The following is a 22,121-nucleotide window of genomic DNA, read 5'->3' as shown; positions in this document are numbered from 1 at the left end:
TTAAAATGAGTCAAAGTCCTCAACAGACACTTATCTAAAGAAGATAAAGAGATAAATAAGCATGTGAAGAGCTGTTCCACATCATCTGTCATCGTGGAAATGCAAGTTAAACAAGAGGGAGATACAACTGCATACTGAATAGAACGGCCAAAATTGGGAATACTGACAATACCGTATCCAGGATGTAGATAAACAGGGAACTTATTCATTGCTGGTTGGAATGCACAATGGTACAGCCACTCTGGAAAACAGTTTGGCAGTTTGTTAAAAAAACTAAACATACTTTTATAATCCAGCCATCATATTTATCTAAATGCGTTGAAAACTTATCTCCATCAAAAACCTGCACACAGGTGTTTATATAGCCACTTTATACATAATTTCCCAAACTTGGAAGGAACCAAGATATCCTTCAGTAGGTTAATGGGTAAACATACTGTGGTACACCCAAACAATGGAATATTATTTAACACTAAAAAGAAATGAACTATCAAGCCACAAAAAGACACAGAAACCTTAAATGAATATTGCTGAGTGAAAGAAGCCAATCAGAAGAAACTACATACTTTATGATTCCAACTAGATGACATTATGGAAAAATCCAAACTATGGAGACTAGTATAAAAATGAAGGGTTGGTGGGGGGTGGAGATGAATAAGAAACACAGAGGATTTTTAGGGTAGTGAAAATAGTCTAATACCAAAATGATGGATACACGTCATTATACATTTATCCAAATCCATAGAATTTACATCACCAAGAGTAAAACCCAAGGTAAACTTTGGATTTTGGATGATCATGATGGTGTCAGTATAGTTTCACCATTTGTAACAAATCTGTCACTCTGTTAGGGGCTGTTGATAATGGTGAAGGCGGGTTATGCTTGTGTGGAGGTAGGGACTATGTTGGAAGTCTCTGTGCTTTGCCCTCAATTTTTCTGTGAACCTAAAACTGTCTTAACTGAGAAAAAAGAATTTTAATATAAAAAATAGGAGTGAGATGAAGAGATGGCTTCTCTTCTGCTGCTGACTATTGTTTGGGGTGAACTAGCTTGAGATGAGCCTATACACTGTGGTTATATAGTTGCGGTTGGAAAAGTAGAAAGGTAGAATTTTTGAGAGAGACCTACATGAGGTCTTTGAGTTGCTAAATCAACCAGCTTTGTCCCCATCCTATGTAAAAGTAAATCTTTCATTTTTTAAAACACTTTTAAATGGTGTTATTCTGCATTTGAAAGCTACAAAGAATACAATTAAAGGACTAACTATAAACATTAATTTTGTGTCCTGAAAGATAGTGCTGCATTAAAAATCTTATTAATACCGTATTAAGAGAATAACTTTTCTCTCCTGCCTTTCTTTCCCCCTTCCCTGTCTCTCACCCCCCTTTCCTCAGCTTCCTTAGAATATGTTCATTACTGTGTTCTTTTACAGAGATGATTGAGGGGTATGGAAAATCTTTGTCTGCTGCCCCCCAAAGTGATTGTTATTCTTAAAAGCTAAACACTTCTAGTTACTTTACATTTTGAATTGTGCTTCTATTTGACTTTAATTTTTATCTGTCTTACAAATTTTGTCCATGAGTTTGATACATTTGAGCCAACAAATATTTATTGAGCATCCATTGTATTGCTCTGGACTTCTTTTGTTATAGAGAAGAGAGTAGGTTTTATAAAGCATCCTTGCCATGTGTAAGATACCTTATTTGAGATGAAATATTTTTGTTTTTTAGTTTAACCAGCAGAATTAATTATATTATTTAAAATATAGCTGATTATAAGTTATGTATTCATTGGTGAGTTATCTGGTAGAATTATTCTTGCTACATGTTTTCAGAAGCTTAGGAGTTTAGACATACATACTTATGCAGTGTCTCTAGTATTTAAGTATGTACAATCCTGGATCTCTAACTATTGCAGCTTTTCTAAAGGGATGGAAGGAAAGATAGCATGCTTTATTACCTAATTATTCCTTAGCCATTCCTTTCTCATTCTGTGCCATCATAGAAAGGGAATAGAGAAATGCATCATTGATAGGCTAGTGATAATTCTGTTCTATGTGTAGAAGTAATAAGCTGGATTTCAGCTTCCTTAAGGTGTGTGGAAACTCAGCCTCCAGCCCAAATTGCTGAGCAATTTACTTGCAGCAGTTTTGTTGCTCTCAAGATTCTCAAGAGAAGACACAGCTGGTCTAGCTTTGAATAAATAGGGATTGAACTGATTGCTTACATTTAATTGAAGTTGTCAGTAGAGCATTTTTATGAAGAGCATGAGTTTGGAGGCTGTTTCCTTATCTTTAAAAATATGTTACACTATACAGTAGTTTTGCAAAATAAAACAGCTATTTCAAGTACTTTATGCAGTGCCTGCCACAAAATAAAGATCTGTAGGGTTGCCCTCATTTTCTGAGAAATTCTCCCCATTCCATGTAGTTACTGTGATACAGTATGTTGATACAATATTTGTACATACAATATAACTCTTTTACCTATTCTTACCTGATTGGTACACAAGTGAGGATCTAACCAAAATTGAGTCAATCAGAATACTAGTTTATGGTTTTGGAATTAAAAGACTTCTGTTTGGACTGCCTAAGTTCTAAGAGTAAATCTCAGGATCTGTGATGGATCGCTTTGTTTCCTACTGTGAGGAAAAGTGTTGTTGGTGAAGACAAAAAAAAAAAAAAAAGAAAAAGAAAAGAAAGAAAGAAAGGAAAGAAAGAAAGAAAAGAAAAAGAAGCAGCAGCAGCTGATACATGGAAAAACAGAGATAAAAGATAGTCCTGAATGTTTCAAGTGTTTGATTCTAGTTGTCCTTGTGGCCTAGCCATCCCCTTCCTTATCTAAATTTTGGTTGTTTGGTACTCAATTCCATGAGTTATTTCACTCCTTTTAATAAATATATTTTGCCTGACTGGTTTAATTTAGATTTCTGTCACTTGCACCCAGTAGTGCTACCTAATATATGTATTTATTTTTTTTTAAGATTTTATTTATTTATTTATTTGAGAGAGAATGGGAGAGAGCGAGCAAGACAGCACAAGCAGGGAGAGTGGCAAAGGGAGAGGGAGAAGCAGGATCCCCACCGAGCAGGGAACCCCACACAGGGCTTGATCCCAGGACCCCAGGAGTATGACCTGAGCCGAAGGCAGACGCTTAACAGACTGAGCCACGCAGACACCCCTCTAATGTATATATTTAATAGTATCTATTAAGGACAATATGAGTACTAGACTATTTAATGTACTTAGTTAAAACACTTTTTACTTCAACTTACTTTGCTAAATGCTGATGATTTTTCATCTTATAATCTGAAACTTTAAGGTTACGTAGAGGTTTTCAAAGTATTTCTTGGACATCATAGCATACATCTTAGAACTGGTTTTTAATTCATTTATGGAGGGTTGTCTGTACCTAGGAATTCAGATAACCGTCTGTTAGAGGCAGTTCTAGAATGTGCTTTGTTCTAGGACCCCAAAATCAATTATAGAAGTCTTCTACAACTTCCAACACATTAGAATATCATGATTCATAGCAGGTTTTCTTCATTAACATTTTATTTTATTTAAACCTCTCTAGTGCCTGTGAGATACACAGCTTTGAGCCAGATGCTCTATGGGCATAAAACTAGAGTTTGCTTTCTCTAGATATTTATTACTTAATTACGAAGCCATGACATAAACCTTAAATTGAGCAGTTACCAAAATGCCAGCTGTGTGATAATGTCAGGATAGAGAGATCTGAGTGTACCAACAATGGTCCTGAACACTTGGTGAAGGAGATAGAACTGGGCCATGAAGAGTAGAAGGAATTTGGGCAGGAGAAAGTCATTCTGGGCAAAGGAACGAAGGTGAAAGATGAAAATGTGCTATTACTCATTCTGTTAGTAGAGATTAACTGTTAGTAGAGATTAACCAGCTACAGGTTAGTGGCTTTTGAATATCAAGTTTTGGGGGTAGAACGGAGATGATTCATGGTGATGACAACCACTAAAGGTGATTGAGCAGAGTAGCTAATGGTTTGATGCATGTGAAATTGCCTTCCAAGCTTGATCTGTTAGCAGGTAAACCAGTTGGATTTCTAATATGCTTTGAGGATGAGAGGATAAGGTTGGTGGGTAGTAGTGAATTTAAAAATAAAATTAACTAAAAACACAATCTAAGGATTTTTCCAAATAGCTATAAATATACAAAGCATCACTTCTATACCAAAGTCAGCTAGAGTTCTCTTACTTGAAGCAGCTACAGACATCCACCAGCACCCTACAGAACCATATCCCCAAGGCTGAGGTTCACCATGGAACTTCCTTGAGTGCAGTTTTGAGAACAACCAGGCATCATAACTTATTTATGAAGGGGTAAGAGAAGTTTGGATCTGATAAGACCTAGGTCAAGTCCAACTGAGCTCTGTGGACTGGAAACTGAACATTGGAGGATAATATCCAAGTACTAAATATGGGAGTGTCAGTCTGATAGCAGTACAAATAAAAGAGAAAGGGGAAAAAATTACTAAGAAAATTATGATAAGGGCGCCTGGGTGGCTCAGTCGTTAAGTGTCTGCCTTTGGCTCAGGTCATGATCCCAGGGTCCTAGGATCAAGCCCCACATCAGGCTCCCTTCTCCTCTGGGAGCCTGCTTTTTCTTCTCCCACTCCCCCTGCTTGTGTTCCCTCTCTCGCTGGCTGTCTCTCTGTCAAATAAATAAATAAAATCTTTTAAAAAATTATGATAAAAAATTGATTAAAAAATGAAGTCAAGCCACAGAATGTTTTGAAGGAGAATGATTAGTTTTAAGCAGACTGTGTTAAATGGATAGTGAAGCATTACAAATAGAAGCTATATGGTAAATTAACAAACAGCACATACTTTGGAGCCCAGCTGCCTGTGGTTGAATACTGATTCTGCCACTGCCATATGATCTTGATTAATAAGTTCCTTTAAACCTTTCTGTGCCTTGATTTTTCTGTTAAATAAGGAAACACATTCAGTTCTTAAACTCTGCACGGTTAAGTGCCTAGAGCAGTCCTAGCATAAAGTAAGCACTAGATAAGTGTTAATTGTTGTGATTGCTAGGATTACTATTCTTAAATTGTAGCTAATATACATGAACACTTTCAGTACCCGGACAAGGGCAGAATTACAGAATTGAGTCCTTGCTATGAAGGTTCTGGTTGAATCCATATTAAGTGGATGAATTCTCACAGTCTCTAAGTATTTCTCCTTGTACAAATGTTCTTTTTTTTTTTTTTTTAAGATTTTATTTATTTATTTGACAGAGACAGTCAGCGAGAGAGGGAACACAAGCAGGGGGAGTGGGAGAGGAAGAAGCAGGCTCCTAGTGGAGGAGCCTGATGTGGGGCTCGATCCCAGGACTCTGGGATCACGCCCTGAGCTGAAGGCAGACACTTAATGACTGTGCCACCCAGGCGCCCCATCCTTGTACAAATGTTCTGTTTCACTTTCTTTCACTTTATCATTTCTAACTTTTCACTTTTCTATTTTCCTACCCTGTATAGTTTCCTCTTATTCCAACCTGATCCTGAAATCTGCTTTACATTAAAGCTTCTACACAAAATATTGAGAATATACAAGTGCAGTTTTTAGTTCCCAGATTTTACTTACGTTACCTCCCTTGCATCTAACCCTTTTCCTGGCCTGTGCTTGGGATCCACCATGGATTCCCTTTTTCTCACAGCCTCATTTCCTAGGTTATCCAACCTTGTTTGCCTATGTTCTGTAAACTGTTTCTGGAGCTCACTGTAACACAGCATATAAATAAAAATATAATTCAGGATTTTTCTGAATACTTTTTTTTAAAACTTTGTTTGGAAGAAATTATAGATACACCAGAATTGCAGAAATGGTACAGAGAGACCCTTTGTTTCCATCAACCAGATTCTTCAAATGGTGACATCATACCATACATTACCAAAACCAGGAAACTAATATTAGGCACAATACAACTAATTAAAGTGGCAGTTTCTTTTGGATTTCACCAGGTTTTTTGCATTCACTCATTTGGAGGAGGACCAGATGTGGTAGTAGTGGTAATGTCCTTGTGAATAATTTTATGACATTTTGTGACATGTGTAGATTGGTATAATCACCAACATGTTTAAGGTACAGAACCATACATGGACATGTACATCACCATACAGAGCTCCTTCATGTTCCAGTCACTTGTGTAGCTCTTCTGTAAGGTACCAGCCCAGCATGTGCCTGTGGCCCAACCCCAAGTGGTTAGCAATCACTGATCTTCCTAACCCATCTAATGTATATCATCATCATTCAGGATAATTGCTTATAAAAGTTATAGCTATTTTTTGTTTGTTTTTATTTGGTGAGGGCGGGGAGTTAATTTTTTGTTGTCCTAATCTTATGCACAAAATCTTTTCTGAGTACTTACCTAAGAACTGTAAGAAAAGTGTAGTTCAAAAACTATGATCAGATGATCAAAACTATATGATCAAATGAGTTAACATTTGTTGTTCGAGTCTGGTGTGTGTATTTAATAATTCTAGTTGAGATTATTTTAGGAATACTACATTGAGATGCAATAGTTTCTTTAAAAACTGACTTAATATCTAAGAAACATTTTCTTTTTGAAATGGGTACCTGATACTTATGAAATGTCTGGTATGGTAAATTATTTTTAGAATTTTTAATAAATAGCTTTTCAGTTGGTTTAAATGTTATTTTTTTTCTTTTTCTCTTTTACTTTTTGAAACATGTACATGGTAATAATTCCAAACAATACCAAAGGCCACAAATCAGTGAAAAATAACTCTTTCTCACACTTTAAACCCTAGTCTGCCAGTTCACCCAGAGATAATCACTGTATTAGTGTCTTGAGTATCCTTCCAAAGATATTTTATGCATATTCAGGACTAAGTGGGTGTATAACTACTTTTATCATACCGTCGTTCTGAGTCTTCATTTTTTTCATTTAACACTGTGCTTTAGAGACTTTTCCATTGATAAGGAGCTGCTTATCAAGGTCTTATTGAGGTCTGCTTATTATTTTAAATTGGGAGCATGGTGTGATATTGTGATTTATAATAAAAAGTACATATTTGGTCTTCATTCCTATTTCTGGAACTGAGCTTCTAAAAACCCTTGAAGTTTCCTGTGAGAGAGCAATGAAAGATGTCTTTTTTATGTTAATCAGGTAACTTTTAGAAAGCTTAGAATGGGGGCTAGTTGCCTGTGGAGTCAACCTTGTGATTAAAGGGTGGGGACTTTTGGGCCCCTTACACCCCCGCCCCCCAGTACCTTCACCTCTGGGGAATGAAGGAGCTGGAGATTAAGCTCAGTTGCCGGTGGACTCCAGTCAGTTTAATCAGTTGTGCCTACATAATGAAACCTCCGTAAAAACCCCAAAGGAGGGAGTTTGGAGAGCTTCTGGGTTGGTTAACCAGAAACACACCACTGTGCTGGACCCCAGATGTTACCAGGATGGAAGTTCTTTTTTCAGCATCTCACTCTGTTTCTCTGACATCTGGCTGTTGATTCGTATCTTCTAATATCCTTGTAATAAACTGGTAATCTAGTGAGAAGACTGGTTTCCTGAACCCTGCGAACACCGTAGCAAGGTGGGAGCCAGGGGAACCTCTGATTAATAGCTGTTGGGTTAGAAGAGGTATAGGTGTACGCAACCTGGACTTGCTATTGGCATTTGAAGGGGGCGCGTGGAGCAGAATTTTATAGGACTTAGAGCCTGTGGGATCTGATGCTCTCTCCTAGTTGATAGTGTCAGAATTGGGTTGAATGGTAAGACCAGCTGGTATTGGAGCACTGCCTAGATGCGTAGAGGAAAAAAACCACATAATGGGATTGGATGTAGAACCCTTACATAGTGTGTCGTTTTATGGATGTACAACCAGAAGTCCTCTCATCTGATAACTTCCATAACTGATAGTTAGTAAGTTAATCAGTCTGACAGAGGGAACCATGAAAAGTGATCTTTAAGCAATGTGTATTGCCATTTGTTTCATAATTGAGCCGAGGCTTTTTTGTTGACACCATTGTTCATTGTTTATCTTCCTTGTACAGACCCTACCCCCAGTGCGTTATCTGTAACCCATTTTGGGTTTCTTTAAGTGATGGGAGAATTTAGACATTGAAGAATCAAACATCTCCATTTGTTTACTGTTTGCCTTAGTGATTCAATTCTTAGCCACACCCAATTCAGTAGCACTTTTTTTGGTAGCTACCTTTATTGAGTCTTCATGTGGTGTTCAACCTAGTGATCATAGAAACAGTTTTCTTTTTTCATTCCTGTTTTATCAGTTTAAATAATATTTAAATAAATCACATAGTTATGATTGCAGGTACAATTTGCACATACTATTGTGGTAACAAACATGTTCTACCTTGATAAATAGAGGCCCAGTGGTGGGAACGAAAGTGCAAGGATTTACTAGTGGTAGCCGAATAGTCAAAATACATGGTGTGCCAAAGTCACGTTTAGTTTTACTCAGGAAACAGAGAATATTGATTAATCATGTGAGTTGGTTAAATGAAGGTTGGTTAAGAACTTCTTGTGTTTCATTTTAACCATTCCCCTTTGGTGGGCATTGAAGTTGTTTTCATCATTTTCCTTCCTACAATAATCAGTAAATATACTTAATTATTTTGTTTGCATATACATTAGAATATCTTCAAATGATTCCTTGAAATAGGATTAGTACATACAAGGGGATAGTAATTTTTTTGTATTAATAAATTTTGCTGAAGAGACCTTAAATAAATATTTTATTGTGTAATTTTCAGTATTTATGCGTAGCAAAGTAAAATATGATAGGTAAATTTATTTCTTTTAAAATTAACCAAAGTTTTCCCTTTTTCCTTCAGTTCAGTTTGTAGAGAGGAAAACTATGCTCATGAGTCATAAAATACACGAATAGTATTCAAGGCATTGAGTCACAGAATTCCAGACATCTCTCACACATAAATGACTCACTTTGTGTGTGCTCTGTGTGTATGTGGTTTATCCTTTGTAATAGATATATTTCTCAATTTGAGTAAGTCTGATCATATTTAAACATTCTAGGGAAGTTTGCTGTCTTAATGATTAACACTGAAAAGCCTTAAACCAAGGATCCTTTTATTAATATGACTAAACTAGGACTCAGCTTTGAATAAAAGCCTGAGATTTTGGTGGTTCTATGTTAGATTTTTCAACAACTATTCAGTGATTTTTGTGCAAAGCATTCTGTTTGCTGAGGTATGCATTGGAATAAAAAAACATGGTCTTGTAGAAATTGTGGTTAGAGAGACAAGACCTCTTAGCTTACTAAATAACATTAACAGTTACTATACCAACGTCGTTTTACTGAAGTACCTGTTACTGTAAGGACAAAAACAATCTCACAAATATATTAAAATTATATAAAGAAGCCAGTGAAGAGCCAGTGATAATTGTGTTACACACATCTTTATAATACCTTTATATGCTACTATTAGACCATTTTTGGATTACCTACTAATATTTTTTTAACTCCTTTTTTGACTAGCAGCTTTTTTCCCTAATTTATTCTCACTTGTCTAACTATTCTTTCTTAGAGTAATTGGGGTATTGCCAAACTAGAAAATTATTAGACATGAAATGAACTTCTTCATTTTCTTAAATCTTGAAAGCTATAATATTCTAATATGGTAAAAGGCCCCGAAATACAATACCTATTTAAATGAGAAATTTAGGGACGCCTAGGTGGCTCAGTCAGCTAAGCGTCTGCCTTCCGCTCAGAACATGATCCCAGAGTCCTGGGATCAAGTCCCACATCAGGCTCCTTCCTCAACGGGGAGCCTGCTTCTCCCTCTGCCTACCTCTCCCTTGGCTTGTGTGCGCTCTCTCTCACTCTCTGACAAATTTATTTATTTATTTATTTATTTATTTATTTATCTCTGGGATCACGTCCTGAGCCGAAGGCAGACGCTTAACGACTGAGCTGCCCAGGAGCCCCCGACAAATAAATTTTTAAACATGAGAAATTTCTCGGGGCGCCTGGGTGGCACAGTGGTTCAGTCAGCTCAGGTTATGATCCCAGGGTCCTGGAATAGAGCCCCATGTCGGGCTCCCTGCTCAGCAGAGAGACTGCTTCTCCCTCTCCTCTGGGTTTTGCTGTCTCTCTCTCATTATTTCTCTCTCTCTCTCTCTCTCTCTCTCTCTCTCTCTCTCAAATAAATAAATAAAATCTTAAAAAAAAACACTCTGTAACTTTAGATGAGATATAAATATGAATTAAAACTCCCTGAATGTGACTCTACCTCAAGATCTTGCTTCTCAAACTGGAGATCATTGGTGTTTGATGGGGGGAGGTACATGAAGCCTTACATTAGATGTATCTTCTTTTCTTGAAGAAAAATTTGAAGAGTGTGTATTTTTTTAATTGAAGTATAATTAAATACATTATTATTATATTTGTTTCAGATGTACAGTGTAATGATTCAACAGTTTTATACATTTCTCAGTGCTTATCAAGATAAGTGTACTCTGAATCCCCTTTATCTCTTTTACCCATTCCCTCAACCCACCTCCCCTCTGGCAACCACCAGTTTGTTCTCTATTTTAGAGTGGTTTTGTTGTTGTTGTTGTCTCTTTTTTTCTTTGTTTATTTGTTTTGTTTCATAAATTCCACATAAATTCATATGGTTATTTGTCTTTCTCTGACTGACTTATTTCACTTAGGTACCCTTTAGGTCCATCCATGTTGTAAATGGCAAGATTTTGTTCTTTTTTATGGCTAAATAATAGTCCATTGTGTATGTGTACCACATCTTCTTTATCCAGTTACCTGTGGATGGACATTTGGGCTGCTTTCATAGCTTAGCTATTGTATACAATGCTACAATAAACATAGAGGTGCATGTGTATCCCTTTGAATTAGTGTTTTTGTTTTCTTTGGGTAAATAGTAGTGGAATTACTGGATCAAATGGTAATTCTATTTTTAATTTTTTGAGGAACCTTCATACTGTTTTGCACAGTGGCTACACCAATTTGCATTCCCACCAACAGAGCACAAGGGTTCCTTTTTCTCCACATCCTTGCAAACTCTTGTTATTTCTTTTTTTTTTATTTTAGCCATTCTGACAGGTATAAAGTGATATCTCATTATGGTTTTAATTTGCATTTCCTGATGATAAGTGATGCTAGTTAGTTTCATGTGTCTGTTGACTATCTGTAAGTCTTCTTTGGAAAAATGTCTATTCAGGTCCTTTGCCCATTTTTTAATTGGATTGTTTGCCTTTTTGGTCTTGAGTCATAAAGATTCTTGATATATTTTGGATATTAACCCCTTATGGGATGTATCATTTGCAAGTATCTCTTCCCATTCAGTAGATTGCCTTTTTGTTTTGTTGATGGTTTCCTTCACTGTGCAAAATGGAAGACTGTATTTTTTATATTTACAAAGATAAGAATATATTTTAAAGCCACAAACAAAGTTGGCAGGAATTTTAAGAAAATCTTAAGATTGTTTAAAGGGATAACTTTAAATCCCCAGAGAAAAAATTTGGGGTACCTGTAGAAACATTTTGATAGGCAAACCTTTTGTTTCGTTAAGGTTTGTTTTATTTAGTTAGGACAACAATTCCAAACTGTGTAAAACTGTGGAAGTATATTGGGGGGAAAATAGGATGAAGTAAAGGAAATTTGCATATGTATATCAGCAGCATAGGCATCATATTCAAAGACAGCCTAAGAAGCTATTTCTCAGTCACCTTAGATTTTTTTGTTGTACTTAATAAAGCCATTCCTTTAAGGCCAAGATATTTTTTTTAGGCCTTTTTTCTCCTAGCAAGGAAATACTCTTTTAATGGGTTGCTGACTTAGACTAGGGTTATGGAACTAGTAAGTTGGTAGTTAATGGTTTTTCTTCATTTACAGTATACTGAATTTAATTTTATATTAAAACTTATGTTCCACCTTTCCTCCTCTTACAGGACAATGAAAAGAGAACTCCACTGCATGCTGCTGCCTATCTTGGAGATGCAGAAATCATTGAACTGCTTATTTTATCTGGTATGGTAAAGCTCTGGTTAATAAGAGCACATCATGCATATTTTTGTCATAATTAATATTTATCAGACCTGTTGACTATTTCTTTGTATTTGTTTCAAAGCTGAAACTTGCTCGTTCATTCTACAGCTGATCTTACACCATGTGCCAGGTACTGTTCTAGTGCTTAGAGTTTGTCGGAGAGCAAAACAAAGATGACTGCCCTTGAGGGGTATATACTCCAATAAGGAAACACGGGCTGTAAATACAAGTAAATATTACAGCATGTTAGATGATGTTAAGTGCTATAGAAAAATGAAAAAGTAGGTCAGGATAATAGGGTGAGATGAACAATATATAGGCTCAGGCATTATATAGAATATTCGTAGTAGGCCTGATTAACTGTAGAGTAACTAGGAGACAGTTGCAGTTCTGTTAGGGGAGGCGAGGTGGCTCAGACCAAGTGCAGTAGTGGAGGTAGTGAGAAATCGTATGATTGTGATATATTTTGAAAGTGATGCCAGCAAGATGTCTGTCTTTAAATAGCTTTCATCTAACTCTTTTAGGGCCTGTAAAATACATTTTAGGAGCCTGTACTCTTATCTTTTAATTTCTCCTAAACTGATTAAGACTTTGCAATATGAAGTATGGTAGAACTGTTTCGTATGGAATAGCTCCTATTGTGATCAGACTGCCTGCAGTCAAACAGAGCTTAGAAATATTTTTGTTGTAGCCAAATTATTGTAAATTACATTTATTGGAAAAGGATGCACATGTTTGAATTGTGCTTGTGTTGCCAGATTGTAGATATACACATAATGCAATTGTAGAAATTCATTTAATATTTGGGAGTAGGAGCACTGAGAGAATTTTCGAGTGAAGATCTCATTCAGTAGCCTAAATATTGGGGTATCTGGGTAGCTCAGTCAGTTAAATGTCTTACTCTTGATTTAGGCTTAGGTCATGATCTCAGGGTCATGAGATTGAGCCTGTGTCAGGCTCCATGCTGGGCATGGAACCTGCTTGAGATTCTCTTTCCTTCTCCCTCTGTTATGCTCTCTTTCTTTCTCTCTTAGAAAAAAAAGAAAGAGAAAGAAAGAAAGAAAGAAAGAAAGAAAGAAAGAAAGACCTAAATAGAATTTGCCATTTCATAAATTTATTAAAATTTTTAAAATCTGGGTTTTATAACAAATTGCATGATCATACAGAATTAAATATAGCTAAATAATGACCCAGCTAGTATTTTTTTAATTGAAGTATTAGTTTCAGGGGTACAGCATATACATTACTCAGTGCTTCAGTCCTCCCCAGCTGATAGTCTCATATTAGTTTCTTCATGAGTAACTTCATCATAGTTGCATTTCCTTGAGGATATATGTTCCTCTGTGGATGCTAACTTACTAGTTACCAGCTTAAATTTACTAGAAATAACTGAGGAGGTACAAGAGAAAAAATCATATTTCCTCTTAAGTGAGGCTTCTACTATAATAATATGAATTGATGGGATATAGGTTTATATATGGAATTTTCTTTACAAACATTGTCTAAAAAACAGTTTCTTTTTTCTTTAAGACATAGCTATGCTAGAAACAATACATTCTAGCTAGTTTAATGTCTTCGACATTGGATAAGAACTCTACTGCTACATTTTTATTTTAACACAATTCTGTTCATTTATTTCCATTTCATTGTAATAAAGATTGTATGACTTAACGTGGAGGGTTCTTTTTCCCATTTTTAATATTTAACCTAGGAAAAACTTTTCAGATGCTGCATTTGACTTACTCCCTGCCTTTTAAAGTGGATGTTTGCATCAAGGATTTTTAGCTACTTACAGAAGGTTGACTTCCTGGTCTTTTTGAGTATGATAAGTCACATGAGCCTTATGAATGTGATAATATTAGATATCAGCTTTGAAATAAGCATTTGAGAGATTGCTTAATTTCTTTTAAATAATTCAAAGAGAAATAATGTATAAAATTAACCACCATACATGTATAAATGCTATTTCAACTTGTCTTTGAGAACTACTTTTAGTATTATATTGCATTTTATCAGTTTCATGAGCTCATGTAGCTGTTTTTGGGTGGAAAAATAAAGTCACAAATTAATTTATAGTTTTCAGAGTAAAATTAAGTTTTTACATTGGTCTCAAACTGTGTTATTTCCCTGTTCCAAATTTCTTTTGACTTCAATTTCTACTACTCTCCCTTTTGCACATTCTGCTCTAATGCCACTGGCTTACCATCTCTGAGTATTTGAACTGCTCCTTCTTTAGCCTCAAGCTCTCTTTTCTCAGGTAGCCACATGACTTGTGCCTTTACTCACCTTTTTTATGTCCTTGCTTAAATGTTACCCCCGGGGTGAAATTGTCCCTGAGCACTGCCACCACAGCCACCATCCTTTCCCTCTCCTGTGTTATCTTTTTTCTTAGTACTTATTGTTATCTGATACCCTTTTAAAATTTTACTTAGTCATTTCCTATCATTCTCTCCTTACTAAAATGTAAACTCCCAAGGCAGGTGGGAGGGGGAGAGGGAGAGAATCTTAAGCAGGCTCCTCACCCAGCAGAGATGGGGAGGCGGCTCCATCCCACAACCCTGAGATCATGACCTGAGCTGAAATCAAGAGTCAGATGCTTAACTGACTGAGCCACCCAGAGGCCCCAGCAGTATAAGTTTAGGCTTAACATTTTGGTCTCAGTTTCCCAAGTCTTTAGTTGAAGTGAGAATGGGAGATGTGGAAATATGGTAGAAATGTGGGGTTGCAGGAGTTTGGATAAGTGAAAAAGGAAAGAAGACAAATGATTTGTTTTCTATGGATGCAAATCAAGCTCTTGCTTAGACTTTGTTTCTCCTCAGACTACCATCTAGGCTCTAAGAAAAGGAAAATAAATAAAAACTTACTTGGATCTGGAATAAAATGAGCTGGAATGAAATCCAAGGCTAGGTTTCTTTTTTTTTTTTTTTTTAAAGATTTTATTTTATTTATTCATTCAACAGAGATAGAGACAGCCAGCGAGAGAGGGAACACAAGCAGGGGGAGTGGGAGAGGAAGAAACAGGCCTCCAGCAGAAGAGCCTGATGTGGGGCTCGATCCCAGAACGCCGGGATCACGCCCTGAGCCGAAGGCAGACACTTAACCGCTGTGCCACCCAGGCGCCCCCAAGGCTAGGTTTCTGCTTAAACCAGAACCTCCATTTTCAACTTACAAATGAAAAGTAAATAGAGAAACCAGGCTCTGTGTTGCAATGAGAGGCACTGCAGATAGTAGCCAGACAGATTTAGGTACAAATCTTGGTCCCACCTCTTAGCACCTCTGTGATCTTTTGGGAAGTTATTTAATCTCTCAGCCTTAACTTCCTTTTCTGAAAAGTGGGGATACTATAAATTTTATAGGTTTGAAGCAAATGAGATGATGTAGTTAAGATACCTAGAAAAGTACCTGGTACATCATAGATACTCAAAATTTGGCTGTTACTATTTTTTTAAGCAACCCTTCTTTCTTTCCTCAACTTTATTTGGTCCTGCCAAATAAATAAATTCCTGATGTCAGGAATTACCTTTTTTGTGTGATTTTTAGATACAGTCTTCTAAAACTTTTCTCCTCCACATTGTGAAATCCAGTCATATTCTGAAATGATAAACTAGAAGGAGTTATTTAACTATGGAGGAAATACAGATAAGAGTTTATTTCCACAGTCTAGAGAGACAATGAAACAAAATAGACTCTGTACAGAATATTCTTACTCAACAAATTCTAGAATTTAAAAAAAAAGACTTTACAACTATACAGAAGTACATAAGTGTCTTACTGAACACAGTCCCCAGTAGCTCAGCAAATAATGAGTGAAGGCTCATATAATTTGCACAGAATAGAGCTCTAACAAGTCAGAAGATAGGGAGTAATCAGAAATGTGTTCTTAACTTTTAGAGTTGATGCCGTATAGGATGACTGTCATGACCTTTTATAAAAGTACCTCTTTACGTAGTTGAAGACTGAAACTGAGTCAGAAGGAATTTTAGTTTGATGGGTTATAACATTTGCTATAATTTTATGTATTTGAAGGTTCATGCTGATTTGTATAAAATTAACAATTTTTAAAATAATTATTCATTCATGTTATATCAATTTAAAATTCCTATTAGCTCTTTGAAAGTTGATTAGAATAGTTTTATGGAGGATATAGTAGATAACTTAGAAATCAACAAGTATAAGCTAGCTACTGAATTCTAAGTATTACAAATAGATTTCCAGAATAACAAGCTAATAAAAAACTAATTATATTCAAAGAATTTTCAACAGTAGAAAGATCATCCAGATAGTAAATAAATAAGAGCACATTGGGCTTAAAGTACACATTAGAGCAGGTCGATTTAGCAGATGTTTACAGAACATTCTATCCAAAAGCAGCAAAATACATGTTCTTCTCAAACAAACGTGAAAGATTCTCCAGGATCATGTGAGGCCACAAAACAGTTTTTCATAATTAAGATCGAAATCCCATTTAGCATCTTTTCAACCACAGTGATCTGAAACTGGAAATCAATTAAAAGAGTAAAACTGAAAATTCACAAATATGTGGGGATTAAACATTACTGAACAACCAATGGGTCAAAAAAGAAATAAAAGAGCAAAAAATATCTTGAGACAAATGAAAATGGAAATACAACATACCTAAAACTTAATGGGATATGACAAAAGCAATTCTGATAGAGAAGTTCATAGCAGTAAATGCCTGCATTAATAGAAGAAAGAAAGAACTCAACCTGGCTTTTCACCTCCAGGAACAAGAAAAAGAAAAACAAGCCCAAAGTTACTAGAAAGAAAATAACAAAGATCAGAATAGAAATAAGTGAAATTTTAAAAACAAAAGAAAAATCAGTGAAACTAAGAGCTCATTTTTAAAAACATAAACAAAATAAAACCTTTAACTAGACTTATCAAGAAAAAGGAGAGTACTCAAGTTAAATAAGATCAGGAGACCTTCCAGCTAATAATACAGAAATACAAAGGATCATAAGAGACAATGAATTGTTATATACCAACAAATTGGACAGCCAAGGAAAAATGGATAAATTTGTAGAAACATACAACCTATCAAGATTGCATCATGAAGAAATAGGAAATCTGAACAGACCAATTACTAGTAAGGGGATAGAGTCAGTAATCAAAAACCTCCCAACAAAGACAAGTCAGGGCAGATGGCTTCACTGGTGAATTCTACCAGATTTTAAAGAAGTGGAAGGAACACTTCCAAACTTCTTTTTTTAATGAGGCAAGTATTGCCCTGATAAAAAAACCAAACAACAATACTTTAAGAAATGAAAAGTATAGGCCAGTATTCCTGATGAACATAGAGTAGAAATCCTCAACACAATATTAGCAAACCAAATTCAGGAGTACATTAAAAGGGTCATACACCATTTTCTTTTTTCATTCATTCATTCATTCATTCGTTCGTTTGACAGAGATAGAGACAGCCAGCGAGAGAGGGAACACAAGCAGGGGGAGTGGGAGAGGAAGAAGCAGGCTCCTAGCGGAGGAGCCTGATGCGGGGCTCGAGCCCATAACGCTGAGATCACGCCCTGAGCCGAAGGCAGACGCTTAATGACTGAGCCACCCAGGCGCCCCCATACACCATTTTCAAATGGTATTTACTGCAGGGATGCAAGAATGGTTCAACATCTGCAAAGCAGTGAGATACACCAATTAACAAAATGAAGGATAAAAATTGTATGATCATCTCAGTAGATGCAGAAAAAAACGTTTGACAAAATACAACATCCATTCATGATAAAAACATTCAACAAAGTGCATATAGAGGGAACATACCTCAGTATAATAAAGCCATACCTGACAAGCCCACAGCTATCTTCATACTCAATGGTGAAGAGCTGAAAACTTTTCCGCTAAAAACAGGAGCAAGATGTAGATACAATTCTCATCAGTTTTACTCAACTTAGCCCTGGAAGTCCCAGCCAGAGCAATTAGGCAAGAAAAAGAATTTAAACGCAATCCAAATTGAAAAGAAGTGAAACTGTCTCTATTTGTAGATGACATAATGTTGTATATAGAAAACTGTAAACTTCACCAAAAAACTGTTAGAGCTAATAAATAAATTCAGTGAAGTTTCAGGATACAGAATCGATATACATAAATGTGTTGCATTTTTTTCTATACATTGATAATGCACTATCAGAAAGAGAAATTAAAACAATCCCATTTACAGTTGCATCAAAAAGAGTAAAAGTGAGGAACAAATTTAGTTAAGCAGGTCAAAGATCTGTACATTGAAAACTAATAAGACATAATTAAAGAAATTGAAGAATATAAAAGTAAATGGGAAGATATTCCATGCTTATGGATTGGAAGAATTAATGTTAAATGTACAGATTCAGTTCAGTCCTTATCAGAATTCCAATGGCATTTTCACAGAAGTAGAAAAACCAGTGCTGAAATTTGTATGGAACCACAAAGACCCCAAATAGTCCAAGCAATCTTGAAAAAGAACCAGGCTAGAAACATCACATTTTCTGATTTCAAACCACATCACAAAGCTGTAGTAACCATACCAGCATGGTATTGGCATAAAAACAGACACATGTATCAATGGAACAAAGAGAGAGCCCAGAAATAAACATATGTATATATGATAATTTGTGACAAAGCCAAAAATGTGCAATGGGTTAAGGACAATCTCTTCAATAATTGGTATAGGGAACACTGAACAGTCACGTGCAAAAAATGAAATTGGATCACTATCTTACACCATACACAAAAATAAACTCAGAATGGATTAAAGACTTGAATATAAGACCTGAAACCATAAAATTCCTAGAAGAAAACATAGGGGATAAGCTCCTTGATATCAGTCTTTACAGTAATTTTTTGCATTTGACACCAGAAGTAGAAATAATAAGCAGGACTACATTGAACTAAAAGGCTTGTTCAGTACAGCAAAGGAAACCAACAAAATGAAAAGGCAACCTACAGTAAACAATATTGTTTATTTGAAAGTTACTAGGAAAGTAGATCATCAGAGTTCTTTTCACACAAGAAAAATTTTAACTATGTGAGGCGATGGATATTAACTAAACTTATAATTTTTTATAATGTATGTGTATGAAATTATGTTGTACATCTTAAACTAATACAATGTTATGTCAATTATATCTCAATAAAATGGTGAGAAAAAGAATAAGTATCATTTGGAGCAGTAGTCTTCAAACAGTGTACTTTAAGTTTACAAAAGTAGACTTTAAGTTTGGGTAGTGGTACTTCAAGGGTTATACAAAAATTTGGTGTGAATGCTGTGGTTGTTGAGGAGGTTAGACACATTTCAAATTCTGCCTCCACTACTAACGTTACAATCATATTGAATGAATTTTTAATAAGTTTAGTTAGAAATTAGAATTTAATCTAAGTTTTTTTACCTGATCAAGTGTCTAGATTGAGAAGAGAATGAAATACATGGAGAGGAAACAAAATTAGGCTAGTTTGTTTGTGCTAGCTGCAAAAACTGATAGTGTAGAAAATTCAGGGTGGATTGCTCCTGCCTTTCATGTTAATTATTAGTGACATTTTACAGTAGTAATTAGGTTAACCTTAACTGGTGTAATCTTAAGAAAATTAAGCAATATGAAATAATCTCCATTCAGCTCTTGCATTACACCAAAGTCTTGATATGCTTCAATAAAAACCCAATAAATACTGTAATTTTGTATTATAAAACCTACTTTAGGTATCAATGGCAAGGTCAGTTGTTGCTACAATATTTCTCTAAAATGAAAAACGAAGAAGATAAAAAGGTTGACATCGGTCTATAGAGTCATGCCCTTCCATGTTCATGTTTCAGGTTTTGATTGTTTTCTGACTTCCTGTGGTGAGAAATTAGGAAACTATGTTCTCCATGTGTTCCAGTCTTGTGTTTTCATTCTTAAAAATTATGACTTTATATTGTTTTGTAATCAGAATTCCCACTGTTTTCACACACACACCCCAGTCCTTATTCATAGCTTCTCTAGCCCCAAGTTTTTTATTTTTAATTTATCTCTTGGTTGAATAGATATCATCATCATCAATTTTTTGGAGGGTTGGGTTTTGTTTTTTCTTAATATTCAGTAAGAGATCATGAATGTCATATTCTTATTTATTGAGACTGTTGCCTTTTTTATTTAAGTGAAGGGTAGATTGGCTAGTTATAAAATTCTTGATTCATGCTCTTTCCTCTCAACTTTATAGATGTTACTCCAGTGTCTTCTAACATTGAGTGGAAGTCTTGGATCAGGCTCTTTTCTGCTTACCATTTCCATCCCCCCTTACCACCCTCCACCACCATGGTCACTTCTTTTCTGCCTAGGTGTCTGTAGGATTCAATTCTTATCCCTAAAATTCACTACTAACTTAGGCTAAATCTATTGATGATCTTTGCTGGGACATAGTGTGAGTGTGCATTTTTAGTTCTGAAATTCGGATTTTTATTTTATGTATATTTTCCATTAAACCTTTGAATATTTTATTTCCATGTTTTTCTGTCAGTAAATTTTTCTACCATATGTTTTTCTGTGAGCTTTTCTCTGATTGTAGTTTTGTCTCTTCCATTTAGTTTTAGGTTATTGCCTTATACCTGTCCTTTGTTCATTCATCAGATATTTAATGAGCATATCTGTGTATCAGACACTATTCTAGGTGCTGTGGGTAGAGCAATGAATAAAATAGATGGAAGTCCCAGCCTTCGTGGAGTTTATGTTTCAGTGGGGGAGATGTAACAAGTTAATATACATAGCTTGTCCTGTGGTGATAATTGCTATGGGAAGATTAAAAGAGTATATGTTGGGTGGGGATCAGTTGCAGTTTTATATTAGATTATCAGGAAAGTGTTCAGTGATATCTGACATTTGAGCCAATAACTGAAGTATCTGAGGAAGCAAGCCTTGCACACCAGGCAGGTATTAGGAGGAAACTGAGAGATCCAAGAACAAACACCATGAGGTGGTAGCACGTTTGGAGGCAAGTGAAAAGAACAGTAGGAAATGAAGTAGAGGAGGTGTCAAGGTTGCAGATCAGATTCTTAGCTGTGTTTTAAATTGTGTTTATTCTGCTTTTTGTTATTTCTAGGCTTTTATCTGTAATTGTTTTATTTTCCTTTTGTTCTTTCCTGATCTCTGCCAGCTCTCAGCTCTTTGCATTGTCTTGCCTCTATCTTGGAACTCTTTTAAGATCTCTCTTTAGCGCTTATGCTCTCTGAATTTGTGCATAGAGAGTAGTATGCAAATTCATCCTCTCCTTTCCTGGGATAATTTCATTCAGATATACTTATTAACTGTATTTTACTCAGTTTACTCTGCTCCCGGTATTTTCCTCTTGTCCTGTGCTGGATCCTCACATATCTTTGAAGAATTTGCTTCTCTCCAGAACAGTTTTTTGCTAATGAATAGAGTAGGGAGGGGCAAAAAGTGAGCCATCAGTTAGGTTTGTCTGTTCCAGTAGTTCTCAAACTAAATGGGTTTTCTCTCAGTCTAGGAGAGTAGTTTCTTTTAGTTCTTGGTGTACTGTATGTAATTGGGGTCACTTGGCAGCTACTTAGATCACAGTCTTAGGTAATGATCCGCTGGTGTTTGGCCCTTTCCCTCCATCTTCAGCTGTGTCAAAAACAGTAGATTCCAGGGCGCCTGGGTGGCACAGCGTAGTTAAGCATCTGCCTTCGGCTCAGGGCGTGATCCCGGCTATGGGATCGAGCCCCATATCAGGCTCCTCCGCTATGAGCCTGCTTCTTCCTCTCCCACTCCCCCTGCTTGTGTTCCCTCTCTCGCTGGCTGTCTCTATCTCTGTCGAATAAATAAAAAATCTTAAAAAAAAAAAAAAAACAACAGTAGATTCCTGTTGGTTCTTACTTTACCACTGCCCCACTTTGTTCTTCTGTGTTATAAAGTTAGAGTTCTATGGTTTACTCACACAGCTCTAGATCGTCTAAGAGATTGTTAGGGATTCTGGGACACAGCAGAGCAAAAGACTTGCAAACAAACACACTCTTTTAGAGGACTCAGTAGCCTTCCCAGCATCTGAAGAAGCGTCACTTGATTGGGTATCCTTCCTCATTTTGGTATAAATTTCACTGTATTTGG

At 36.0% G+C, this 22,121-nt stretch overlaps 1 protein-coding gene across 8 annotated transcripts in view; it reads left to right on the top strand.

The window, feature by feature from the left end:
* The window catches only part of ANKRD28 (ankyrin repeat domain 28), a 193,915-nt gene that overhangs the window by 103,163 nt on the left and 68,631 nt on the right, over positions 1-22,121 (top strand). For all 8 annotated transcript variants that reach the window (XM_040636838.1, XM_040636837.1, XM_040636839.1 and 5 more), the window contains one exon: positions 11,940-12,018. In XM_040636838.1, the coding sequence (XP_040492772.1) occupies positions 11,940-12,018 (79 nt within the window). The remainder of the gene's footprint in view (positions 1-11,939; positions 12,019-22,121) is intronic.

This window comes from Ursus maritimus, unplaced genomic scaffold (genome assembly GCF_017311325.1).
Source record: "Ursus maritimus isolate PB19 unplaced genomic scaffold, ASM1731132v1 scaffold_20, whole genome shotgun sequence".
Taxonomy (NCBI): Eukaryota; Metazoa; Chordata; class Mammalia; order Carnivora; family Ursidae; genus Ursus; species Ursus maritimus.
Note: the sequence above shows the minus strand (reverse complement) of the source record. Positions and strands in the feature narration are given on the sequence as shown.